Source organism: Agelaius phoeniceus, chromosome 20, assembly GCF_051311805.1.
Source record: "Agelaius phoeniceus isolate bAgePho1 chromosome 20, bAgePho1.hap1, whole genome shotgun sequence".
In the NCBI taxonomy this organism is placed as follows: domain Eukaryota; kingdom Metazoa; phylum Chordata; class Aves; order Passeriformes; family Icteridae; genus Agelaius; species Agelaius phoeniceus.
Window position 1 is genome coordinate 5,918,224 of NC_135284.1, and position 21,895 is coordinate 5,940,118.

A 21,895-nucleotide genomic window follows, 5' to 3' on the forward strand; every position below is an offset into this window, starting at 1 on the left:
CCAGGTGCCCCCCGAGCTGGCCCTGGCTCCCAGCCCTCCCCAGGCATATAAAGCACGAGGGGACAAGGAGGGGACAGGCTGTGGTGACAGGTGACACTGACAGGCAGCAGGAGCTGCCAGGTCCTGCCCAAACTTGGAGTGGGAAGTGAGTTCTTTCCTGAGCCACACGGACTCCGTAGTGCTGGCAGATTTAATTCCTTTTTTGTTGTTTTCTTTTCTCTTTTTTTTTTTTTAATTGATTCCTAAGGATCTACATTTGTGGGAAAAGCTTCTGAGAAGTCACAGCCTTGAAGAGCAATTTAGGTCTTCATTTTGAAAACTCTTTGTCCTGGTAAGCTGCTTTTATTAATGTGTGTTAATTACATGTCAGTCTCATGGTGGAACTCAGCTTGGGGGAGTAGGCAGGCGACCCAGGCAGTTGAAAATGGGACACAAATTGATGTTTTTCCTTCAAGCTCTCCAGATGGAGGATCCCATTCAGCTGAAAGAGGAGGGCAATAAGTATTTTCAGGCCAGTGACTACGAGAAAGCCCTTCAAAGCTACACTCAAGCCATAAAGCTCAACAAGGACAAGGCGCTGCAGGCAGTGCTGTACAGGAACAGGGCAGCCTGTTTCCTCAAAAAGGTGAGAACAGCTCCCCTCACCTGGGCAGTGCTCAAGGGGAGAAGAGCAGGAGGGCAGCCAAGGGCACCCACTGGCTGTGGACTGGGTGGTTTGTCCATTTTTTGAATAGGGTTTTTCCAGCTGGTCTGAAATGAAATGTTCTGGGCTCGTGCTGGAGCTTCACTGGGGTGTCCCTCTGGGAAATGGGAACAGAGAGATCCCAAAGTCCATCAGCACTGGGGACATGCCCTGCTATTCCATGGCTAACAAATCTCTCCTTCCTGGTTTAACAGGAGGAATATGCCAAGGCAGCCTCGGATGCATCTAGAGGTAAGGAGGGGGCTGTTATGAGGAGAGCTGGATACACTTGCTCAGCCTGCTCTCACATCTGCTTTAGGGACACTGTGGCCTTACTCCTTGATGTCCACTAACACCCAAGTGCTGAGGCCACAAGGGAATTCCTGGAAGTTCAAGTGATGTTCCAATTCGGTGTGCTGGTCCAAACAGTGCTAATCAGGCACTGTTTGATGCTAACAACAAAGCAAATCACAGTTTGCACAGGCCACTTGCAAGCAGCAAGCTCTGATGCCTGGTGTTTTGGATCCCTTTCCCAGCTATTGACATCAATGCTTCGGACATCAAAGCCTTGTACCGTCGCAGCCAAGCCCTGGAGAAACTGGGCAAGTTAGACCAAGCATTCAAAGATGCTCAGAAATGTGCCACCCTCGAACCCCGCAACAAAAACTTCCAGGAGACCCTCAGGAGACTGGGGGCCAACATCCAGGAGAAGGTAAATGCCAGGGGAACAGTGCTGGATTCACAGACCAGGGGTGGGAAATCCTTGCTCTGGGTTGCATCAATGGATTGTTGGTCATACTGGAAATTTGTGGCAATATAGGGGGATAAATAGGCTCCATTGACTGGAAGTTCATACTTGATGTGTGTAAATCTGAGGGTTGGGTTGAATGGTTAAATTAAAAAGTGTGGCAGCTCCCTCCAGAGGCTGGCCTGGTCCTGAGTGTCTTGGCAAGGTCTTGGCAAGGGTCTGCACAAGCTTTGGGCTGGGTCTGGCAGTTGCCACGTTGCCACAGTTACCTTTACAGGGGTGCCGTGAAGAAATCCTTGCACCACTACCTCCTATGAAGTCTCAGAAATCAAGGTTTAGGATTGGCTCTGCCTGTGCCCATGAGATTGGTAATGGATGCTGATTGCTGAGAAATTCATCTCCTGTTATTCAGCTTAAATTGTGCATTAAATTGAGCATTAAATCTTTGCCTGTGGTGTGAGGGGAGGGAGTATTCTTGAAGTGGAAAAGGAAACCTGCTCCTCAATTTTCTCCTTCTGATGCCCTGTGCTCTCCCTCTTGGCACAGCTGCGCATTCAGTTCTCCACAGACTTGAGGGTGCAGAAGATGTTTGAGATCCTGCTGGATGAGAACAGCGACAAAGAAAAGCGAGAAAAGGTGAGAACTGCCCTGGACTTGGCAAAATGGCTGTTTGATGTCAGAGGCTGCTCCAGGGAGCAGAGCCCTGCATTCCCTTCCCCACCTCCCCTGTATAGAGGATGAGGGAAGGAGCTGGAAGGTGAACTGCACTCAGAGAGAGGGAAAATCACCCCTGTGCCAAGGGAAGGTGGCCCAACCTCCCAAAATACCGAAGGTGGAGGGGGTCAGCTGAGGTCCTGCCACCCTCCAGATGTTCCTTCCAAGCAGTGACCCACTCTTCTTGGGCAGAGCAGAGCTGGTCCCTGAATGCACCTGGATCAACTCTCTGGTGGGGTCTGAGCTGATCTTCTGCATCTGTCAGGAGATGGCTCCCACCAGGATCTCCCAGAGCTGCCCAGAGATGGTTCTGGAGGCTGGGCTGTGCCACTGACCCCTGGTTCTTCTGCCTCCCACCTAGGCTGCAAACAACCTCATAGTCCTGGGGCGGGAGGAAGCAGGTGCTGAGAGGATTTTCCAGAATAATGGGGTCAACTTGCTGCTGCAGCTGATAGAAACCAAAAATCCTGAGCTGATCCTGGCAGCCGTGAGGACACTTTCAGGAATGTGCACAGGACATAAGGCTCGGGTAAGGACAGGGTGCTTGGACCTTCACTGCTATTGCCTTTTGCATCTGGGGAGGGGGAAGTTGAAATAGTTTGTGTTGTTTGTGAGCAGTGGGAGAAGATTAAAACTCTGACTTGTACTGAGTCAGGATTCACTGAGGAAAATAATTTCTTTCTCCCAGCTGAGCCTAGAGGACACAGGGAGGGAAGGCCTTTGCTAACACTGTCCTGCTCTCTCCTTCCTGGGGCCAGGCCACTGCCATTCTCCATTACCTGGGCATCGACAGCATTTGCATGTGGATGTCAGTGGACAATGAAGAAATCTCCCTGGCTGTCTGCAACCTCCTGCAGACCATCACTGACTGCCTACTGGGCCAGGGGAAGGAGGAGCACCACGGCAAGGAGGAGGCTCTAGTGCTAGGTAACAGCACATCACCTGCTCTTCATTCCCTCTGGGCCAGCAGGGAGGGCTCTGCTCCTGGGATTCCACCTCATTCCTTGTTCCTTGCTGAAGTGGGGACTTTACCCTTCAGCTGTACAGGAGGGCAACCTGCACACAGCTCTCATCCTCATGGGCAGCTTAAATACTTCTGTTCCAGCCACACAATGGCTTTGAATGGTTTTGCCTGAGCTCACCTGCTTGCAGAGGTAACTTCTTGTAACTGGCTGCTACTGCTTTGCTTCTGTGTAGACACCAAGAAGGATTTGAGGATGATCACGATGCGTTTGCTGGATATGCTGGTCAGTAAGAAAGTGTCTGGGCAAGGGCGAGATCGAGCCCTCAACCTCCTCAACAAGAACATACCAAGGAAGGACCTGAAAGACCATGACAACAGCAGGAGCATCTTTGTCATCGACAACGGTGAGTCCTTGCCCTCCATCCTGTGCTGATTTGGGACATGTGGAGCTGTGTGTTCTTGCCTGAATACCTGTAGAGCTGGTATAAAATACCAGTTCCTTCCTATAAAATAAATCCCATCTGGCTTTTTTTGGTGCATGCAAGCCTGGAGCAAAGTTAGACTTATTAGCAAGGAACAGTACTAAGAGAAAATCAACTGTGTACAAGAACAAGAATTTTTGAGTTTCTGAAGGATTGCCTAATATCTCTGGTTAGTTTCTCCAATGTATTTGCTAATGTTAGGACGATTTGGCTTGGATAAATTGTCTGCTTTAGACAGGATAAGCACCTGCTGAACTTGATGGACCCATAAATTGATCAATTGTAAAGCTGGATGAGGGTGAGGAAAATGTGTGCTGTGTGTTTTTATAGTAATTCCAATGCATGTGTGTTTTACCATTTTGATGGAAGTTATTTAATAATAATTCAGCAAAAAGAGAGTTAAGTCATCCAGAATCACTTGAAAGTGGCTGGGTTTTCCTCAGTCAGAGCCTCCAGCCTTGGAGGTCAGTAGGTTTAATGTCTTCTGACAAAAATAACAGATCCAGCCAGGGGCCTAATGCTGTTCTGCTTATCTCACTCTGAGAACTGGAAAAAAGCCTGATGCTGCAAACCTGTAATCTCACCAGCAGAAGCTCCTCCCCAGTAAATATCTGAGTGTCTTTTTTGCTTAAGACTTATGTGATTAGGCTGCAAAATAATTGAAAACCGTCCAAACTGGCTATTCCACAGCAAGAAAGTAACAAATGGTATCTTGAATTTTGCACAGACCCTCTCCCCTCTGACAACCATATCACTCTATCATTTCCAGGCTTAAAAAAGATACTGAAAGTGGTGGGCCAGATTCCTGAGATGCCTGACTGCCTGCCACTGACAGAGAACACCCAGCTGACTGCCTCTGTCCTCCTGAATAAGCTCTACGATGACCTGCGCTGCGACCCGGAGCGGGACAACTACCGGCTGATCTGCGAGGAGTACATCAAGTGAGTTGGGGTGAGCTGGCCCAGAGGGCAGGAGCAGGGCTTCTTGAGGGTGAGACCAGGCAGTTGAAGTCTGCTGGGGTTCTGGAAGATTATGACTTGCTTGAGATCCTGCTGGATCACAGCGTCACAGGAATTTGCAGTCCTGAATATCCAATGTGATTCAGCAGCATGGCTGAGGGAAAACATCCCCTCCCCGCTACTGTTCTATACCCTGCTCCCTCTATCCCATGCAGGAGCAAAATTGACCCACAAGACATGGATAAGACACTCCATGCTGTCCAGATTGTGTCTGGTGTTCTGCAAGGTCCCTTTGACTTGGGCAACAAGCTGCTTGGCATGAAGGGAGTGATGGAGATGATGGTTGCCCTGTGTGGGTCTGAGAGGGAGATTGACCAGCTGGTGGCTGTGGAAGCTCTCATCCATGCTTCCACCAAGCTGAGCCGAGCCACCTTCATCATCACCAACGGGGTGACACTCCTGAAGGAGATCTACAAGAAGACCAAGAATGAGAAGATCAAAATCCGAGCTCTGGTGGTAAGGATGCAGCCCTGCCTCTACTGCCTGCCACACTCGGCAGCTTAATCCCAGACTTGGGAGAGGAGGGAGGTTCTGGGGATGAGAGATGGGCTTAGGCTGTTTTGGGGCAGCAACACAAGAGGATTAATGAGCCTTTCTCACTGGTACATCCTTTTTGTCCTCCTCAGGGTCTCTGCAAGCTGGGCTCAGCAGGAGGCACAGACTATGGCCTGCGGCAGTTTGCTGAGGGCTCCACTGAGAAGTTAGCCAAGCAGTGCCGAAAGTGAGTGACTTCACTTCTTCCTTCAGTTATCCCAATCTTTGCAAAGCACAATATGTTCCTCTCCCACGAGATCCTGCCCACACATTGCCTTCATTTCCTGTGCTGCCTGCCAGCTGACAGTGCCCCCAGAGCCATTGCACCGGGACATGGAGCTCCTCTGTGCCTGGAGCAGCCATGTGCTCCTCCTGCCTCAATACCCAGAGGAGCCTTCTGCCTCCCTCACTGCACCAGGTCTGGTGTCTCCCTCTTTGCCAGAGTGGCACAGCCTGATTAACGCTTACTTTGAATATGCACAAGTCCCCTCTGAAGGTGAATTTGCCAGGTGGAGTAACCAAGGAGGTGGGATCTAGTCAGGAAGTGACTGAATGGGTGGTCATTCCTGCAGGCATCTCGTGTCTCATGGAATGGAAAAGGCAAAGCAGTGCTGAGGAGCTGTCCTGGTCTGTCATTCCCTGCAGCATTTACATCCCACAAGTTGGGCCATGGGGCGGAAGGTCATGTCTCAGGGGGAAGCATCCCCAGTCTGAGGAGCTGCAGCAGAACCTGAGGACATATTTGGGCTTGAATCAGCCTCAATATCTGTTTTTACTCCCTCTTTTTCCAGATGAGTTAGTTCTGGCTCCCAAGATAGAGATGTGAGTGTTTTTCTCTCTTCCAGGTGGTTGTGCAACACCAGCATCGATGCCCGCACCAGGAAATGGGCTGTGGAAGGGCTCTCCTACCTCACCCTCGATGCAGATGTGAAAGATGACTTCGTTGAAGATGAGCCAGCCCTGAAAGCTATGTTTGAATTAGCCAAGGTCCATCTCCTTTCCTTTTTCCCTCATTCTTCTGGTAGCATCAAGTTCTCCCAGCTCGCCAGCCCTGCACTGTGCTCCAGTCAGAAGGAGCTGTGACCCCGACCCCTCACCTCTGGTTCAGCAGAACTTCAGTTTTGCCTGTGCCCCAGAGACATCTCAGGGCTGCCACCATCCTCCTCTTTTCCCTGGGCTGAGGGAGGTTGCTCCTACCTTCACTGTCAGCAACTGCCTGAAAACCAAAGGCACCAAGGTGTTGACAGCACCTGATAATGTCCAACACCTTGTTTGACCATGAAAACTTTCTTGGGCTATGAAGCTGGGTATAAAGCTAAGAACATTTCCACTAGTGAAAACACCATCCTGGCAGTCCAAAGAGACCTGTTTCCCTGCTGTGCCCTTCTCACCCTCACACAAGCTTTATTTTCCTCTGCAGGCAAGTGACAAAACAATCTTGTATTCTGTGGCTTCTGCACTGGTGAACTGTACCAACAGCTACGATACCAAGGAGCTGGTCCCAGAGCTGGTGCAGCTGGCTAAATTCTCCAAGCAGCACGTGCCTGAGGAGCATCCAAAGGTGGGTTGTGTCCAGCTGGAGATGCTGTTCAGAAAGACTTTATTTGGTGTATCCATTGTCACAGACTTCAGGTCTCCTGCCTCCAGGCTGAAGTTGTTTGCTCTCCAACCAGGCTGTTGGATGGCAGAATGGCAGCTGCTAAGGGCTAATCCTTTCCCAATGTTTCCTCCTCAGGACAAGAAGGATTTTGTGGTGAAGCGGGTGAAGCGGTTGCTGAAGGCTGGGGTTGTCTCTGCCTTGGCCTGCATGGTGAAGGCTGACAGTGCCATTTTGACTGACCAGAGCAAGGAGCTCATTGCCAGGTGCCTTCACTGCAGTCCTGGGAGCTGGGAGTGCTGGGCAGCCCCTGTGCCTTGGGGATGGACACCTGGGGTGGGCCATTCTGCCTTTGGGGGAGCGTGGGAAGCAAGGATTTAAAGCCAAAGTTTTTGTTCAGAAGTGTCATAAAAATTCATGTTCTGACCTTCAAGCTGCTTTGCTGGAATGCATTTTTGAGTCCTCTGTATTGGTCTGGCTGGAATAGAGTTCATTTCACAGACCTGGAAACTTCTTCCTCTGCCATTTGTTGCTTCCTCATAGAGTGCTGTGGGCACAGGTTTAAGCACCTGGAATTTACCTGGTGTCTCTGGCACTCCTGCAAAACCTCAGCCCTGTTCCATGAGGTCTGTTGGCTGCTGCTGTCCCCCATGGCTGTCTCACTGAGTGTTCTGTGCCCCTGCAGGGTGTTCCTTGCCTTGTGTGAAGACCCCAAGGACCGCGGGACCATTGTTGCTCAAGGTGGTGGGAAGGTGATTACTTTCATGTTCACAGTTCCTGATGTGCTGTTAATGTCTGCTGGGAGCCTGGGGTGTGTCTCCGGTGAGGGACAGTGACAGAAGAGCACAAGTTGTCCCCCCCAGGGCCATACTGACACTGCAGTCCCATCTCTGCAAGGCTCCAAAGAAGTGATGCTCTTGGAGTGAGGGTGTGAGCCTGTGGTGTCTATTTGAGAGCAAAAGCAAGACATCACAGAGGGCTACTGGATATTTTTAACTTGGTTTACTCTGTTAAGGCAGTCTTGTAAATCTTCTTAGAACACTGAATGGTTTTTCCTGTGTGTCTCCAGGCCCTGATACCTCTGGCTGTGGAAGGCACAGATGTTGGCAAGATAAAGGCTTCTCATGCTCTGGCAAAAATTGCTGCTATCTCCAATCCAGACATTGCATTCCCGGGAGAGAGGGTAAGCTTAAAAACAATAAAATCAAAAGCATTGATAGTTCCTTTAGCAAAATGAAAATTGCTAATGCAGGCCTTCTCTTCCAGGTGTACGAGGTGGTGAGGCCCCTTGTCAGCCTGCTGAACACAGAGAGAGATGGCCTCCAGAACTACGAGGCTCTGTTAGGTCTCACAAACTTTTCAGGAAGAAGTGATAAACTTAGGTGAGCTTTACTGCTTTTTAACCTTCCTTCTTCCTCAGGAGTGAGTGTGAGTTACTTGTAGGACTATGAAGACTGGTCAGTTTGAGCTACCTTTGGCAGAGTTACAAAGGTCTCACGGCTAAAAGATTGATGAGATAGGAAAAGGAGAGTGGTTTATTTTCCTTTAGAAACAGCAAAGACATGAACTTCATCTGCATTAGAAGGGAATGAACCACATCATGAGCTCCAGACACTGATTTGTTTCAAGGCCTTCCCTGCAGTTAATATTTGATAAGTTGGTTACTTCTTGACCTGTAATGTGGGGTTTTTACTGCTCTTTGCCACAGGTTGAAGATAATCAAAGAGAAGGCCCTGCCAGATATCGAAAACTACATGTTTGAGAACCACGACCAACTTCGACAGGCAGCCACTGAGTGCATGTGCAACTTGGTGGTCAACAAGGAGGTAAAATCCCCCCTGGGCATGTCCAAGCTGACTGCATGCCCCTGGCCCTGTGAGGATCTGTCCCTAACTGTGCTACCTCTGGGTATCTCTGGGGTTTTTAGGTTCAGGAGCGGTTTGTGGCTGATGGCAATGACCGGCTGAAGTTGGTGGTGTTGCTGTGTGGTGAGGATGATGAGAAGGTTCAGGTTGCAGCAGCAGGAGCCCTGGCCATGCTGACAGCAGCACAAAAGAAACTCTGCTCGAAGATGACTCAAGTGGTGAGGCCATAACTCTGGCTGTGGGCAGTGTGTGGGACGTACCCTGCAGATGTGAAGAAGTCTCTCCAAAGGAATATGCAGTTTACTAGTTCAATACTGAGGAACCTAGAGAAGCTGGGACCTGGGTGTGCATGCTTTGATAAATAACCTGAAACCCAAACCTTGTTCCACATGGAAATGAGAAAAGCTTGACTGATAACCTACAGAGCTTTAGAGATCCCAAAGTGTGTCCCTTCCCTGCACAGATCTGTATGCCCTGAGAACCCAGAGCCTGCATGGCTGAGGGTCTGAAGAGCTGTGGCTGAGAACTCCTGAACCCTATCTTGTTACACACTTGATTGGACTCTGGAGATCATTAAGATAAAATGATTAATCAAGCCAACAGGGGAGCTCAAGAAGGTTGGGGTGGGGGAGTTATCCTGGTCATCTCAGCTGTGTCAAGACTCTGGTCAGATTCTTTTCACAGAGATTATGCAGCAGATTGAATATGAAACATATTCCATGTTGTCCCAGTGTCACAGACACATTTTATGAAAAATCCTTTCCTTAGGATTTTTTCTCCTTAGAAGCTGAGAGGCCTCAGGAACAAAATGTAACCAATGGTTATCTGCTGCTGTGGAATGCAACAGGTGCATCTGGGATTGGTCTCATGTGGTTGTTTCTAATTAATGGCCAATCACAGCCCAGCTGGCTCAGACTATCTGTCCGGGACACAAGCTTTTGTTATTCATTCCTTCTTTTTCTATTCTTAGCCAGCCTTCTGATGAAATCCTTTATTCTCTTCTTTTAGTATAGTTTTAATATAATATCTATCATAAAATAATAAATCAAGCCTTCTGAAACATGGAGTCAGATCCTTGTCTCTTCCCTCATCCTAAGACCCCTGCCAACACCATCACAGTCCCAGTGATGTGGAAGATTCTGACTTAGGTGTAAGAAAAATTGGGTTAAAATGTTTGGAGTCAGGTTTCCTTAGTTAAAAAATGAAATAATCATAAATGACATGAGTACTGCCCTTTCTTCTGCTGAAGGAAGCCAAAGTCATGTTCCTGGTTGAGATATTCTTCAGATCAGTACAAATGATTTCTCTTTCCCTTACAGACCACCCAGTGGCTTGAAATCCTGCAGAGGCTCTGCTTGCATGACAACATGGAGGTCCAGCACCGAGGACTGGTCATTGCCTTCAACTTAATCTGCTCTGACAAAGAGCTGGCCAAGAAGCTGGTGGAGTCAGAGCTCCTGGAGATCCTGACCTACGTGGGGAAGCAGGAGGATCACCCCAAGAAGCAGCACATCATAAATGTGGCACGTGATTGCCTCACCAAGTGCATGGATTACGAGCTGATCAAACCTCTCTCTCGGGCGTGAGGGAATGAAAAGCACCAAAAAAAGGCTGAGTGTTGGGGGGGGAAAATGGAGAAATATGGAAAAGTGAGAGCCATGAGGAGAATCTAGTGCCATTGTCAAGGCACTGAATAGTATGGGGACAGCTTTGGAGGATCATAAAGTGTATGAGGAAAAGGAGGGAATTTGCCTGGGAAATGTGGGATGTGTCCATCTGAGTAATTCCCAGATGGTGTAAATCCTTTCTCTGCCCCCATTCAGCTGATAATGATGAAAGCTTCAGCTGTAAAAGAGTTGGTTCTGTTGGAGACATGTCAGGAGGCTGTTGGAAGGAAACTCAACAAAGCTGAAATTGGTTCTGTCACCACTTGCAGCTCCTGGTACTTCTGGAATTCCCAGCAATGGTAGAATGGGGAGGGAGGGTTAAGTGCCTTCTATTCTGTAGTCAGAAAAAAGGATTTTAGCTGTGTGCTTTTTTGTTCATTTATTGGAAAATGTGTGCCAAAGTGTGAGGATGGTGGGTGTGCTCTTAATAAATTCACTGCTTTGTTCCATGTGGAATTCCTGTTCTGATTTTATTAAGCTAAAGGAGAATTTAAGGCAAGTCTTGCATCACACCTGGAAAAATTGAGTAATTGGTAATATAGGTTGAATTTTCACTCCTTGCAAACCATTCAGTGCTCCCAAATGTAGCAGAGTCACCACAAAGGTGTCACACCAAGGCACAGGGAATGTTGAAAATATCCCATTTATGAAAAAAGCAGAATGAGAAGCAACCCACCAGTCATCATCACATTAAACTTTATTACATAAATATTTTCATTCAAGCACAGATTTTTAATGCACGCTGTGGACAACACAAAAATCACACTGTTGTTTTAGTTCCTGGGGGAAAGTCCCTAAGCATGTAATAAATATAATCTTACTCAATAATTATTTAAATATTGATTCAAGCACATTAAAATATTTCTGATCATACTAAATATTAGTGATGTTCACAATAGGCATAGCATGATGAAATGCTGAGGTTTTGGGTTTTGAAAGGAACCATGAGGATAGTATTTTCTTGCACGTTAAGGGGAAAAAAAAATGAAAGTGTCTCTAGTGTCCTGAATTTGGAAGATTAAAAATTTTAAGCTAACAGGTTTGATAAGCTAAAAGCAGATTTATTTGGGGGGTGATTCCAGCTGTATTCAATGAATGTAATCAGGTTCAGTTAAATCGCTGGTGCTTTATAACCACATGTAGGGGATATCAGGCTCTTCTTCCAAACCAAGAGAGCCACATTCTGCAGTGATAAATATGGTTTGTTTTCTGCCAGCCTTCAGTTTTGGATACCCATTTTTAGGGCTTTTGAACATGGCTTTCGAAAGTACTTTCCATTACCTCTACACAGGTTTACCTAAGCAGCATCTCTGACACCAAGACAAAATGCCATTGGTATTGAAGGGCAAAGTTTCCCGCTAAAGCTTCTCTTTGGAGCAACTAGGTTCTACTAACTGACTGTTGCTGAAGTTAAGGGGGGAAATAACTTCTGCAAAAGCCATTTATTGGCATTTCTTTTCGCTAAACACGGACGGAAAACCCGTTTTACACTAATAGGGACCACCCGCTCCCTCAGCCCCCCTCAGGCTCCCTCAGGGCGGGAAACGCTCGCACCGCCCGCAGCTCCTCTAGCGCGCAATCCTATTGGCTCCTACCGGCAGAGCCGCGCGTTGTGATTGGTTGTTGGCAGCGGATGGGTGGGGCGAAGAGGGCGGCTCTGCCCCGGCGCGGCCGGGCCTGCGGGAGCGGAGCGGCGTGAGGGGGACGGGACAGGGGACACGGAATATGGGGCACCGGGGGATGCGGGACCGCGGTGGGGCAGCTGAGGGCTCGGAGTGTGCGGGAATGGGGACACGGAGGGTGAGGGGACGCGGAAGCGGCTCTGGGGGCTGGTTGAGGAGCCCGAAGCCGGCCGAGCTGTAGAGCATGTGGGGTTTACTGAGATCTGGGAGCATGGGGGATGTAGGATGGGCACGGGCAGAGGAACTGGGGACTGAAGAGCTGCAGGGACCTGGTGGGGAGGGTACAGGGAAGGAGATGGGAAGAGAGTATAAACGTGTGGCATGAGGGAAGGGAGGGATCCAACCAGGCCTCTGGAGCCTTGGAGAGACACTGACTGCAGCAGCATTTATAGGTATGGCACTTTTTTCCTCTCGAATTTGCCTAGTACTGCTCTGCTGACTTTGGCATGCCAGTCTGTGACCTGTCTTTAGCTTCTGCTCAGCTGTAGAAGGAATGTCACCTCTGCCCCCTGCTCCATGGGCTTCATCCTCCTAGGGGGGCTTGGGAGCCAGCTCCTTGTTGGAGGCACATAGATTTGCCCAGAAGCAATGATGAGCGAAGTATAGTCTGAACTGGTATTGCCGAGACTCCGTGTCTCTGCTCTGACCAGGGCATGATCACCTAATCTTCTCTCTGAGCTACTTTAGGCTAAGCTCGTCTGCAGGGAACAGCTTTGCTGTCCTTGAAACTTTGGTGCACCCTAAAAAAAAAAATACTAAGAGTTTTTAGCAGCTTAACGGTAGAAAAAGCCTTGATTTGAAAAGTAACCCAAATACTCATTGCTGCAGCATTGTGTGAGCTTGCAGTGTGGGGGGGATGTGGGTTTATCTCCTGTGTGTGCCATGGATCACAAACTCCAGATCCTCTGCCACCGTGTCTCCTCTGTTAGTGCAGTGCAGACTGAGCTGTCTGTCCTGTAGAAGCTCACATTAGCAGTTCATTCAGCTGTATTCTCATTTAGTGCTTCCCAGAAGGAAGCCAGGAGTACTTTTGGAATACTCTCCATGAAGTGCAACCCCTCTGGGGTTGAGGGAAGGACCTAGGAAAAGAGATGATGCTATTCTCTAATTCTAAGTTTTTTTGTTCTTTTCCAGGTCCTGATGACATCTTTATATTGATTTCTCTCTTCCGGTGAAGAAAGAAGCATCCATGGGGAATATACACCTAGGAGTCTGTTTCAGTGGTTTTCCCTTAACAGGAGAAGCTACTTTGTTTCTGTTAAGGAAATAGCAAAATCTCAGTTGCTTCATGCTCTAATTTTTTGAACACTGCCTTGATGAGCTGTGAATGTGCCTTAGGTTCACCAGAGAATTTTTTAAAGACTTGCAAAGTCAAGTCCTGGCAGTGGATACTGAACAACTCCAGTGCTGCTGTTAATGTTGATGAAATTGTATTGAGCAACACCAAAGCATCCTGAGGGTGTATGTGGTACATGACTCTGTAGAAATCACAAATTAGTATGTAAGTCCAAGGGTTGCTTTAATAAAGTTGGTGCTCCCTGAAAAAACTTCTCTTGTCAATCCTTAGCCAATCATGGTTTTAAGAACGCAGTTAAAAAGCAGATAAATGGGAATTTTTCTATAACCCAAATTGCTTTTGTAGCTTAGTTTTAGGGTAAGAAACCTGACAAATGAGTATTAATTGGCTGCTAAGGACAGGAGGTTTCAAATGAGTCAAATCCAAGCTGGCATCCTGCAGCCATCTCCAGGAACACAAGAAATCTTCCAGGTATCTGCTGAGCCTGCCACCATGGTGGGTTTGATGCTTGTTACTCAGCTAAGCTTTGCAGGACAATTTAATGTGTAAAGGAGAAATTACAGCTGCTCAGAACTGGGAGGCTTCCATGTGGATGGTTCTGTGCAGGTCCTGGAGGTGGCCAAATCCAAGTTTGGCAGGGACAGGGGGTTGTGCAGGAGGGGAAAGCAGCCAGGGCCTGGCATGTGGACATTTTGGGGAGAGGAAGGGGCATTAATCCTGGGAGGAGGAGCTGGAGAGGCCCTGGAGCAGTGTGGGATCAGATAACTGCTGTGTGTTAGTGAATTCTGCATCAGAGGGAGGATGAACCTCCCCAAGAGCCCTGCAGTGCTGAGGGTGAGTGTCCCACACCTGCCCAGCTTCTCCCTGAGCAGCAGATAAGTAACTTGGAAAGTATGGGAAGGATAAAAGGGAAACAAACCTATCCTGAAAAGCAATCATCAGTCAAATGCTTAATTAAATGAGCTGTTGCACCAGAGTCAGCAGGACATTAACAAAAAGTAAAAAGTGATTTGGAACGTCAGAAAATCTCACACTTTGATGGGATTTGTCTTCCAGTAAGACATGTGTGTTCTTACTGGCTCTCTAAAGGAGGAGGAGTATCTTCATGGACCCCATTCCTACTGGAGAAGAGAGAAATGAGACAGTTTTTATTATTATTATTCCACAGGGGCACAGGTAGAAGGGTCAGGGAGGTGTACAGAGATGATAAAACATCAGGAACAAATCTCATTTATTAGGGGTTTGGGGAAGATTCAAATTACTGCATTTTCCCACATTATTCAATAACCTTACTCTTTTGCTTAGAAGTGAAGGAGGATATTGGAGATTTTTATCTTCTGAAACAGAGCTAAAGTGGAGGGAAAATGAGATGCCTGGTTCAGTGGATTAAATGTTAGGAGATAGCTCTTAATCTGGAAAGACCAGAGTGGGGTCTGGACTTTGCACAGAAACTTGGCTCTTGTGTTCTCTAAGCCCTGTCACCGTGATATCTGGAGCACTGCTGCTCCCTAGAGTCAGGAAAACAGCCTTCCATCTGAAAAATCAGCTGGCAAGCAAGAGCCAGCCATGCCACACAGCTTTTCTTTCCTCCTGTGTTCAGTGGAAGGATGTTTTGTTCTGATATGAATGTGCTACATGGCTGGGACTGGAATAATTGCAATGTAATGCTCAGACATTAAAGATTCCCAGCCTACAAAATGCTAAACTTACATCCACCACCATCACATGGAAAGATGAAAGCAGCTTTAGTCTTGTCTCTCTTATGTAAATAGAGCCCCCAGAGGAGCAAAGTGTTTTTCCAATAACCAGAAAAGAATTAAATTAGGTTCTCAATCAAGAAAGAATTTTGCTTTATGAAAGCAGATAATAATTAATGCAAAGACTTATTTAACAATAAATCATTCTCATCAGTTGGGAGTTTGTTTTAATCTGGTTTGTCATTTTCTCTCTTGTGCAGAAAATGTCACATTCCTCTTGTCCATCATGTTCCCTTAAACAGTCAAAAGTCTTAATTTGGAACTGTTGATGGGAATTAGGAGGATGATGTTCTCAATTCCAAGGTGAAGAGCCTGAAAATGCAGGAGGCTGAAGAGCAGAGGTTTAAGCCTGTCTCCACCTCTGACAAAGCCAGAGCTCACCCTGGGCAGCACAAGGGCCTGGGAAGCTGCCTAGGGAAGAAAAACCTGCCTGGAGAATTTCCCTACCTCTTTAATTTGCTGGCTCATGCCCTCCAGCAGCACCAGTGCTGGTCTTTGATCCTCACATCTGCATTCCTCTTATCCAAATCAATGTTTTCTCCCTTTCAGCTTGTCTTTTAAGGCATTTCTGTGCTGGCTGACAGGCTGGGGCTGTGTGATACCTCTGCAACTGCCAGGATGTTTGAACAGCTTATCAACAAAGGGCAGAGCATTGCCAGAACGTGCAAAGGCAGCAAAGCCGATGAGCCACTGAGTGCTGCAGAGCTCACCGAGGAGCTGTTTGAAGCCTTCCATGGCATGTCCAAAGAGCTGCTGGAGGCTCCTGGGAGCCCTTCAGCTCTAAGGGGAGTAGAGTTTGACCAGGTGCTGCAGCTCTGTGGCATAGCCCGTGACTGGGCAGCGCTGGTGAGCCTTCACAAAGCCGTGGGCACAGCGGTAGCAGAACACGAAGCCGGACGTGGCCAGGGCCGTGGCGTTGACGCGCACCTTGCGGCACAGCGGGCACACGGACTTCAGGCTGGGCAGGACAGCTGAGCTGGGCTCGTGATCCAGGTGCACAGGAGGTGGAGGGGTGGGGAGGGCTGTCAGGGACTTGATGGTCTCCTGGTTTTCTGAGGAGTACCACCAGTCCAGGAACTGGAGGAAGAAGACGCTGACGGACAGGCCGGTGGACAGCGAGAGGGCAACGGCACCCAGAGCCCTCTTCAGGGCCAACTGCACGCGAGAAGAAAGGCTGCAGCAGAGAGAAGCAGGGAGAGATGGTTACTGCTGCACATTTATCCATCTAGAAACCATGGGGAAAAGCACCTGGGGAGTGACAGCTTCATACAGCTCCTTAATGCTAAATTAGTTGGTCACTGTGTCCCATGTTTGCACTCATTAGGATGTTTCAGATTTTTATTTGAAGGAAGATCCAAGATGGTTACTGCTGCACATTTATCCATCTAGAAACCATGGGGAAAAGCACCTGGGGAGTGACAGCTTCATACTAATGCTAAATTAGTTGGTCACTGTGTCCCTATGTTTGCACTTATTAGGATGTTTTGGATTCTTGTTTTTATTTTAAGGAAATCCAAATCCTAGTTTTTTTTTCAGAAGTCTAAATCAGAATAATTTGGATTAAAGGATCCTGGAGCACAGAGTGTTTCACTCCAGGTCACCATTTCACAGGGTATTCAGTGTAGCCATGACTAGCTGCTGCTTAGGAAAATCAAAGAAATAACTTTCAATCCTTTCAGCAACATTGCTGCAACTGCTGCACCTCCTTTGCTGGAAAAGTGCAGGGGAAGACTGAACAGAATAAAGGCTTGCATGCCCAAAAACACCCCCAAACTCTGAAATTTTATTACCACAAAATCGTTTCAAGCTAATCCCTGCTACTGGTTTCCTTATTTATACATAGACACCCTTTTGGAACCTATTTTGTCAGTGTGAACTTTCATCTTGAACTTTTGGAGAACAAGGCACTTTTACCTTGCAGCATCACTTCTAAATTTACACACCCACAGAGCCCCCTGGAGAACAACACCTGAGCCAGGTTCTGCCATACCTGTGTGTTTGACTTGAGGTGCTTTCAACCCATTTCTTCTCCAGGGCCTGGATATCCTCTGCAGTCAGCCTGACCAGGCGGACACCAGCCAGCTTCAGCAAGGGGGAATGATGCTCAGCCTTGCCCAGGATGTAGCACAGCTGCTGGATAAGAAACCAGCCCTCCCAGGTCATGTTCACATAGGGGTAGGCAGCTAGAAAGGCTCTATAGAAGCGCTTCCAGGATGATGAGGGAGGGTGGATGGAGTATTCATCCTCTTCCCTCAGGCTGGACACCAGTTTCTCCAGCTTTCCTTTCAGGTAAGGAACAAGAACCAGCAGGAGCAAAGATTTCCAGTGGTGCCTCTTTGGCAGGCCAGCTGTGGCCAGAGGTTGCCGTCTGCCGTTTCCCATGGGGATCCTCTTCATGCTATAGAAGTTCTCAGAGAAGGAGGCGCTGCACCTGGCCAGGTAGTGCTGCTGGAGCAGCAAATCCAGAAGGACGTAAATCTCATCAAACCACCGCCAGAGGAACCCGTACCGGGCAGGATTGGACTCAGCAATCACCTGTTGCAAAAGGGACACAAACCAAAAGGAATCAGAGCGGTTTGGGTTGGAAGGAGCATTAAAGATCATCTGGTTCCAGCCAGGCACCTTTTACTATCCCTGTGCTCCAAGCCCCGTCCAATTTGGATTTCAACACCCTCAGGGATGGGGCAGCCATAGCTTCTCTGCGCCAAGGCCTCCCCACCCTCACAGGGAAGGACCTGAAGGCAGAGTAAAATGCTAAATTATAAATCACAGCAGAAGTAAACGACGCCTCTAATTCTCAAACAACCCAGGTGGCTCACAACTGTCCCGCTGCCTGCGAGTGCGGCCGGAGTTGCACGCCAGCCCTCGCTCCTCTCCCTTCACCCTCACCCTCAGGCTCACCTTGACCAGGTGCTGCAGGGCGGGTTTCACGGCGGCCATCAGGCTGTCCTGGGCCACCGCCTCGAACACGGACGGCCGCTCCTCACCGGCCGGGGCGGCCGTGAGGTGAGCGCCCACTTCCGCCATGACACCGCCACACCGCCCCGCCGCCAGGGGGCGCCGCGGCCCGGCCCCGCCCCGCCTCCCGGAAGCGCGGGCCGCCGGCGCTCCGCCCGCTGCCGCCGCTCTATGGTGGCGGGGCGCGGCCGCTCTGGGTGGGGAGGGTTTGATCTCGCTGATCCAAGTCCGCCCGGCCCCTCCGCTTCCGGTTCCGCCGCCGCCCCCGCAGCGGTGAGTCCGGTCCGTGAGTGGGGCCGGGGCTGAGGGGACGGGAGGGACACGGGGGACGGTGAGGGTCAGCGGCGGGACACTGCGGCAGGGCGGGTACGGACACTGCTGGGAAATTAGGAGGGGCTGAGGGGGCGCTGGGAGGGGTGAGGGCAGTGCTGGGGTGCCGCCATAGGGTGGGGAGGGTGCTGGGAGGGGATGGTGGGAGGAGGTGTGAGGGACTGGGGGGAACTGGGATAGGGAGGGGAGAGAAACTGCTCAGGGAAGGGCTGGAGGATGATGGGAGAGCGCTGGGAGGGGATAGCGGGGGGAGAGCAGGGGTGGGGGGACTGGTGTAGGTGGGAAGGGGCACTGGGAGAGGGAACTGGGATAAAGTGGAGGGGGCACTGGGAGGAGGAACTGGGATAAGGTGGGAAGGGGCACAGGGGGGCATTGGGAGGGGGTACTGGGAGGAGGTGAGGGGTACTGGGAAAGGGAACTGGGATAGGGTGGGAGGGGGCACTGGGGGAGGTGAGGGGCACTGGGAGGGTGGGAGGGGTACTAGGAGGGGGGAACTGGAATGGAATGGGAGAGTCGGTGGTGAGGCACTGGGAGTGGCTCTGGTGATGTACTGGAAGAGGCCACAGGGAGGACTGGGCAGGTGGTTGCAGAGGAGACGGAGGGGTGAGAGGAGCAGGGTCAGTGGGTCCTGGAAGGAGACAATGGTCTGGGGTGAAGGATTGGACTGGGATGGGCCTTGGTGGGATGGGAATGAGTATTGCAAGGTGGGAGCAAACAGGGATAAGGGCTGGGTGCTGAGAGGGACTGGGAGTGCTGGGGAGGGGAACTGGGATTTGTGGGGAATGCTCCTGTGACTGGGGCGTACTGGGAGAGATCTGGGGAATGGTGCTGAGGGGGAAGGGCTGGTGGGCAGGGGGCTTGAGGGGGGAACTGGGATGCCAGTGAAGGGTGGGTGGGTGCTGGGAGTCCTGCTGGAGGTGTGGGAGGGGCTGGGATGGGGCTTCCAGGGAATGGGCACCACCAAGGGGGTGTTTGGTCCCCAGGATGGGAACAAAATCCTGGTGCCAGCACAAGTTCAGGGCTGCAGGCACAGCTCCCCCTCTGCCATCCAGGTTCCATTGCTCTGTTTGTCTTCCTGGCTCTCCAGTGGCCCTGGGCCACGCTTGGGCTGTCACACAGCTCCTTGAGAGGCTTTCCAGGAAAAATGGGTGGCACCACTTCCACTGGAGTTAAACCAGGGATCACTGGAGAGATTTAGGGATTGATGGTTTCAATGTCCAGGAGCTTGCCTTAATCCCAAGGCCCTTAAACCTCCCCCCCTCCTGTGTGGGATCAGTGCTGGGGAGTGGGTCAGGCTGACTGGAATCATGTGTGGGGTCAAGCAGGTGTTGCTCAGACACAGGGTCAGGTTTTCTGTGTGGGTTTGGGCTGAGGAGGCTTATCCTGCTTTGGTTCAGTCTGTATTGAAATGTCAAGGCACTGTTGGTAGCACTGAGCATTGCTGGAGCTTTCTGGAGCCATTCCTCCCTCTCATCTCTTCTCATTTGCTGGGGTTGGATCAGGAGGAGCCTTTTGCTGTCAGCTTTGAGCACCTCTTACCTGTTTCTGTCTCAGCACAGAACAATAGTGAGGAGGGGGCAGTCTAAAGCAGATTTTTCTTCTGAAAATACAAGGCTGTTCATGATGTTCTAATTTACCTTGGTTTTAGATTTACAAGGAGCTGGCATTTTCTGCAGTCACACAAACAGCAGTGTTTGAAATATCTGGTTCCATTTGCTGTAAAGCACGCTGAGATTGTTAGTGATGAGATAATACCCAGTGCTGCTGGCAGGCTGTCTCTGAACAGTGTGCAAAGCAAGCTCTGACACACATGAAGCAGCAATCTGGGTGCTTGTGAGAAAAGGAGCTTTTTCCTGAGCTGCACATGGAGTAGGGCAGGTTGGTTATTCACCTAAGGCACCTCTCATTTGCATCCATCAGAGGAGCCATGAGCTGTGCTTGGCCCTGTCTGAGTGTTTCTAGGATTTTTCATGTTTCCAAGTATATGAAAGGATAAAAACAACAATATCTGAAAGGAGGAAAACAACATAATGTGCTGCCCTTGGGGTTTAATGACCGTCTCTGAAATGCAGCAGGGTTCCTTCCTCTCTGTGTGTAGCTTTATTCAACTGGGCTGATGTTTATGGTGTTTGGGTTGGGTTTTTTCCTCCCCCCCTCTATTTTCTTTCTAATCTGCTGCTCTGGCCCCAGCTAAAGCTGTATTAGAGTAGCTCAGCTGAGATGTGACCCTGGATGACAAATCCCCACATAATGCAAACAAAGAACATCGAGGCCACATTCAGTGCTTTTTGCATGGCACTGTGCCAAATACTCTGGCAGAGAAAAACATTTTAAGTCTTCCTTTTAAGCTGAGCTCAAACCTGAAGGACTCTGTCAGCAATAATGTTGCAGCTGAACACAGGCTCTGATTTTAATTACAATACAAGCTCCACAGCAGCCTCTGCTTTCAGGGAGGGGCTGTGAGATTTTTGCTGGAAAAATTACACTCATTGTGGCTTTCCCAACCCAGCCTCTGTTTTGGAAAGAGGTTAAACCTCCTCTGCACGAGGAATGTGTTTCCAGAGCTGTCTCCACAGGCTTGGCAGGAGCAGAAAGGGAGAGAAATCAAAGCAAACCCAGTCATTCAGCCTAATTGGATGAGGTGGAAACAGGGCAGGCAGCAGCTCCAGCAAGCTGGGAAAAGCAACAGGTTGATCCTCATCCAGATGTTTGGCAACTGGACAGGATGATCCCATGAAAAAAGGGTGGAAATTGGGGCAGTCCCCCTCAGCAGCTGCTGGGAATTCAACTGCTGGGGTGTTCAGCTGATCCAGGTGGATGGTGATGGCATTGGGGCTGGTGAAGGGATGAGGGAGGAAAGGGTTAAGGAAGAACAATTGGATTGCACTGCTGGGCACTCCTGAGTTCAGAGCTGTGCTGGTCCTTTTGCTGCTGAGCCAGCAAGACCTGCAGGGTTTAGAGGCAAGACAGGCAGCATTTAGGGAACAGATGATTTACTGCTTTGCTGGCAGCCTGTAAGGTCATGGAAGGATGTGTAAGAAAAGGGGAATTGGGGCCAAAAAGATAGAAAAAGGAGGAAAGAAATGATAAAATCCTTTTTGAGATGGTTTTAGGGTCATAGTTCCTAGCATTGATACAGACTTTCATCAAAAGCAGTACAAGTGCCCACTCCTCTGCTTGTTTTGAAAATTGCTTTATATTTGTCACAGAGCTAGCAATTGTAAGAATGAAATTATGGATATCCACATATGTTTGGGCAATCCCTGTATTCCAAGGCATTAATTTAGTTCTGTGGAGCAAGAGAAGTACTGGTGAGACCACTCTTGTGGCTCTGCTGAGCATTTGCTGCTCCAACAGCATTTTTCCATCCTGTCCACAAAAAAAAAAAAAAAAAAAAAAAGACAAAAAAACCAGAGAAGCACTGAAATAATGAGCTCTGTGTGTGTGTCTCAGAGGTGGGATGTCAGATCTTGGCAGAGAAATATTTCAATTTCAAGCTTGAGAAAACTGAAAAGTAATGGTTTCTCTTTTCAAAAAAAAACCACTGTTTTGCATCTGCTGGGAACAAAAGGAGGGAAAGCAATGAAAGGCCTGGGGGT

General features: G+C 49.3%; 3 protein-coding genes, 1 long non-coding RNA gene and 1 other non-coding gene across 8 annotated transcripts in view; 4 read left to right on the plus strand and 1 right to left on the minus strand.

Annotated features, from left to right (window-relative positions):
* The first annotated feature begins 241 nt into the window (after nt 1-241).
* UNC45B (unc-45 myosin chaperone B) lies at nt 242-10,721 on the plus strand. The gene is made up of 20 exons (XM_054647017.2): nt 242-331; nt 456-625; nt 898-934; nt 1,219-1,394; nt 1,977-2,066; nt 2,506-2,673; nt 2,903-3,071; nt 3,342-3,512; nt 4,360-4,531; nt 4,765-5,065; nt 5,236-5,330; nt 5,989-6,130; nt 6,564-6,704; nt 6,879-7,006; nt 7,426-7,492; nt 7,810-7,923; nt 8,007-8,122; nt 8,449-8,566; nt 8,668-8,823; nt 9,925-10,721. The coding sequence occupies exons 2-20, from the start codon at nt 464-466 to the stop codon at nt 10,189-10,191; spliced, it is 2,790 nt and encodes a 929-aa protein (XP_054502992.2). The 5' UTR covers nt 242-331; nt 456-463; the 3' UTR covers nt 10,192-10,721.
* A 1,300-nt stretch (nt 10,722-12,021) lies between these two features.
* LOC129129271 (uncharacterized) lies at nt 12,022-13,501 on the plus strand. The gene is made up of 2 exons (XR_008535410.2): nt 12,022-12,346; nt 13,089-13,501. It is a non-coding gene; the product is annotated as an uncharacterized LOC129129271 (long non-coding RNA).
* LOC129129431 (Z30 small nucleolar RNA) lies at nt 12,538-12,635 on the plus strand. The gene has a single exon (XR_008535432.1). It is a non-coding gene; the product is annotated as a Z30 small nucleolar RNA (small nucleolar RNA).
* Nucleotides 13,502-14,357: 856 nt separating the features above from the next.
* On the minus strand, nt 14,358-18,207 carry PEX12 (peroxisomal biogenesis factor 12). The gene is made up of 3 exons (XM_054646878.2): nt 17,910-18,207; nt 16,999-17,543; nt 14,358-16,182 (listed from the first exon to the last, which is right to left on the minus strand). Exons 1-3 carry the CDS (start codon nt 18,033-18,035, stop codon nt 15,789-15,791), a joined length of 1,065 nt encoding a protein of 354 aa, XP_054502853.2. The 5' UTR covers nt 18,036-18,207; the 3' UTR covers nt 14,358-15,788.
* Nucleotides 18,105-21,895, plus strand: part of AP2B1 (adaptor related protein complex 2 subunit beta 1) — a 77,434-nt gene continuing 73,643 nt past the window's right edge. For 2 of the 4 annotated variants that reach the window (XM_054646768.2, XM_054646771.2), the window contains exon 1: nt 18,105-18,239. The gene's annotated coding sequence lies outside the window, so the exon portion shown is untranslated. Of the gene's footprint in view, nt 18,333-21,895 lie in introns of all 4 variants that reach the window. The other 2 variants (XM_054646769.2, XM_054646770.2) reach the window with 2 other exon arrangements.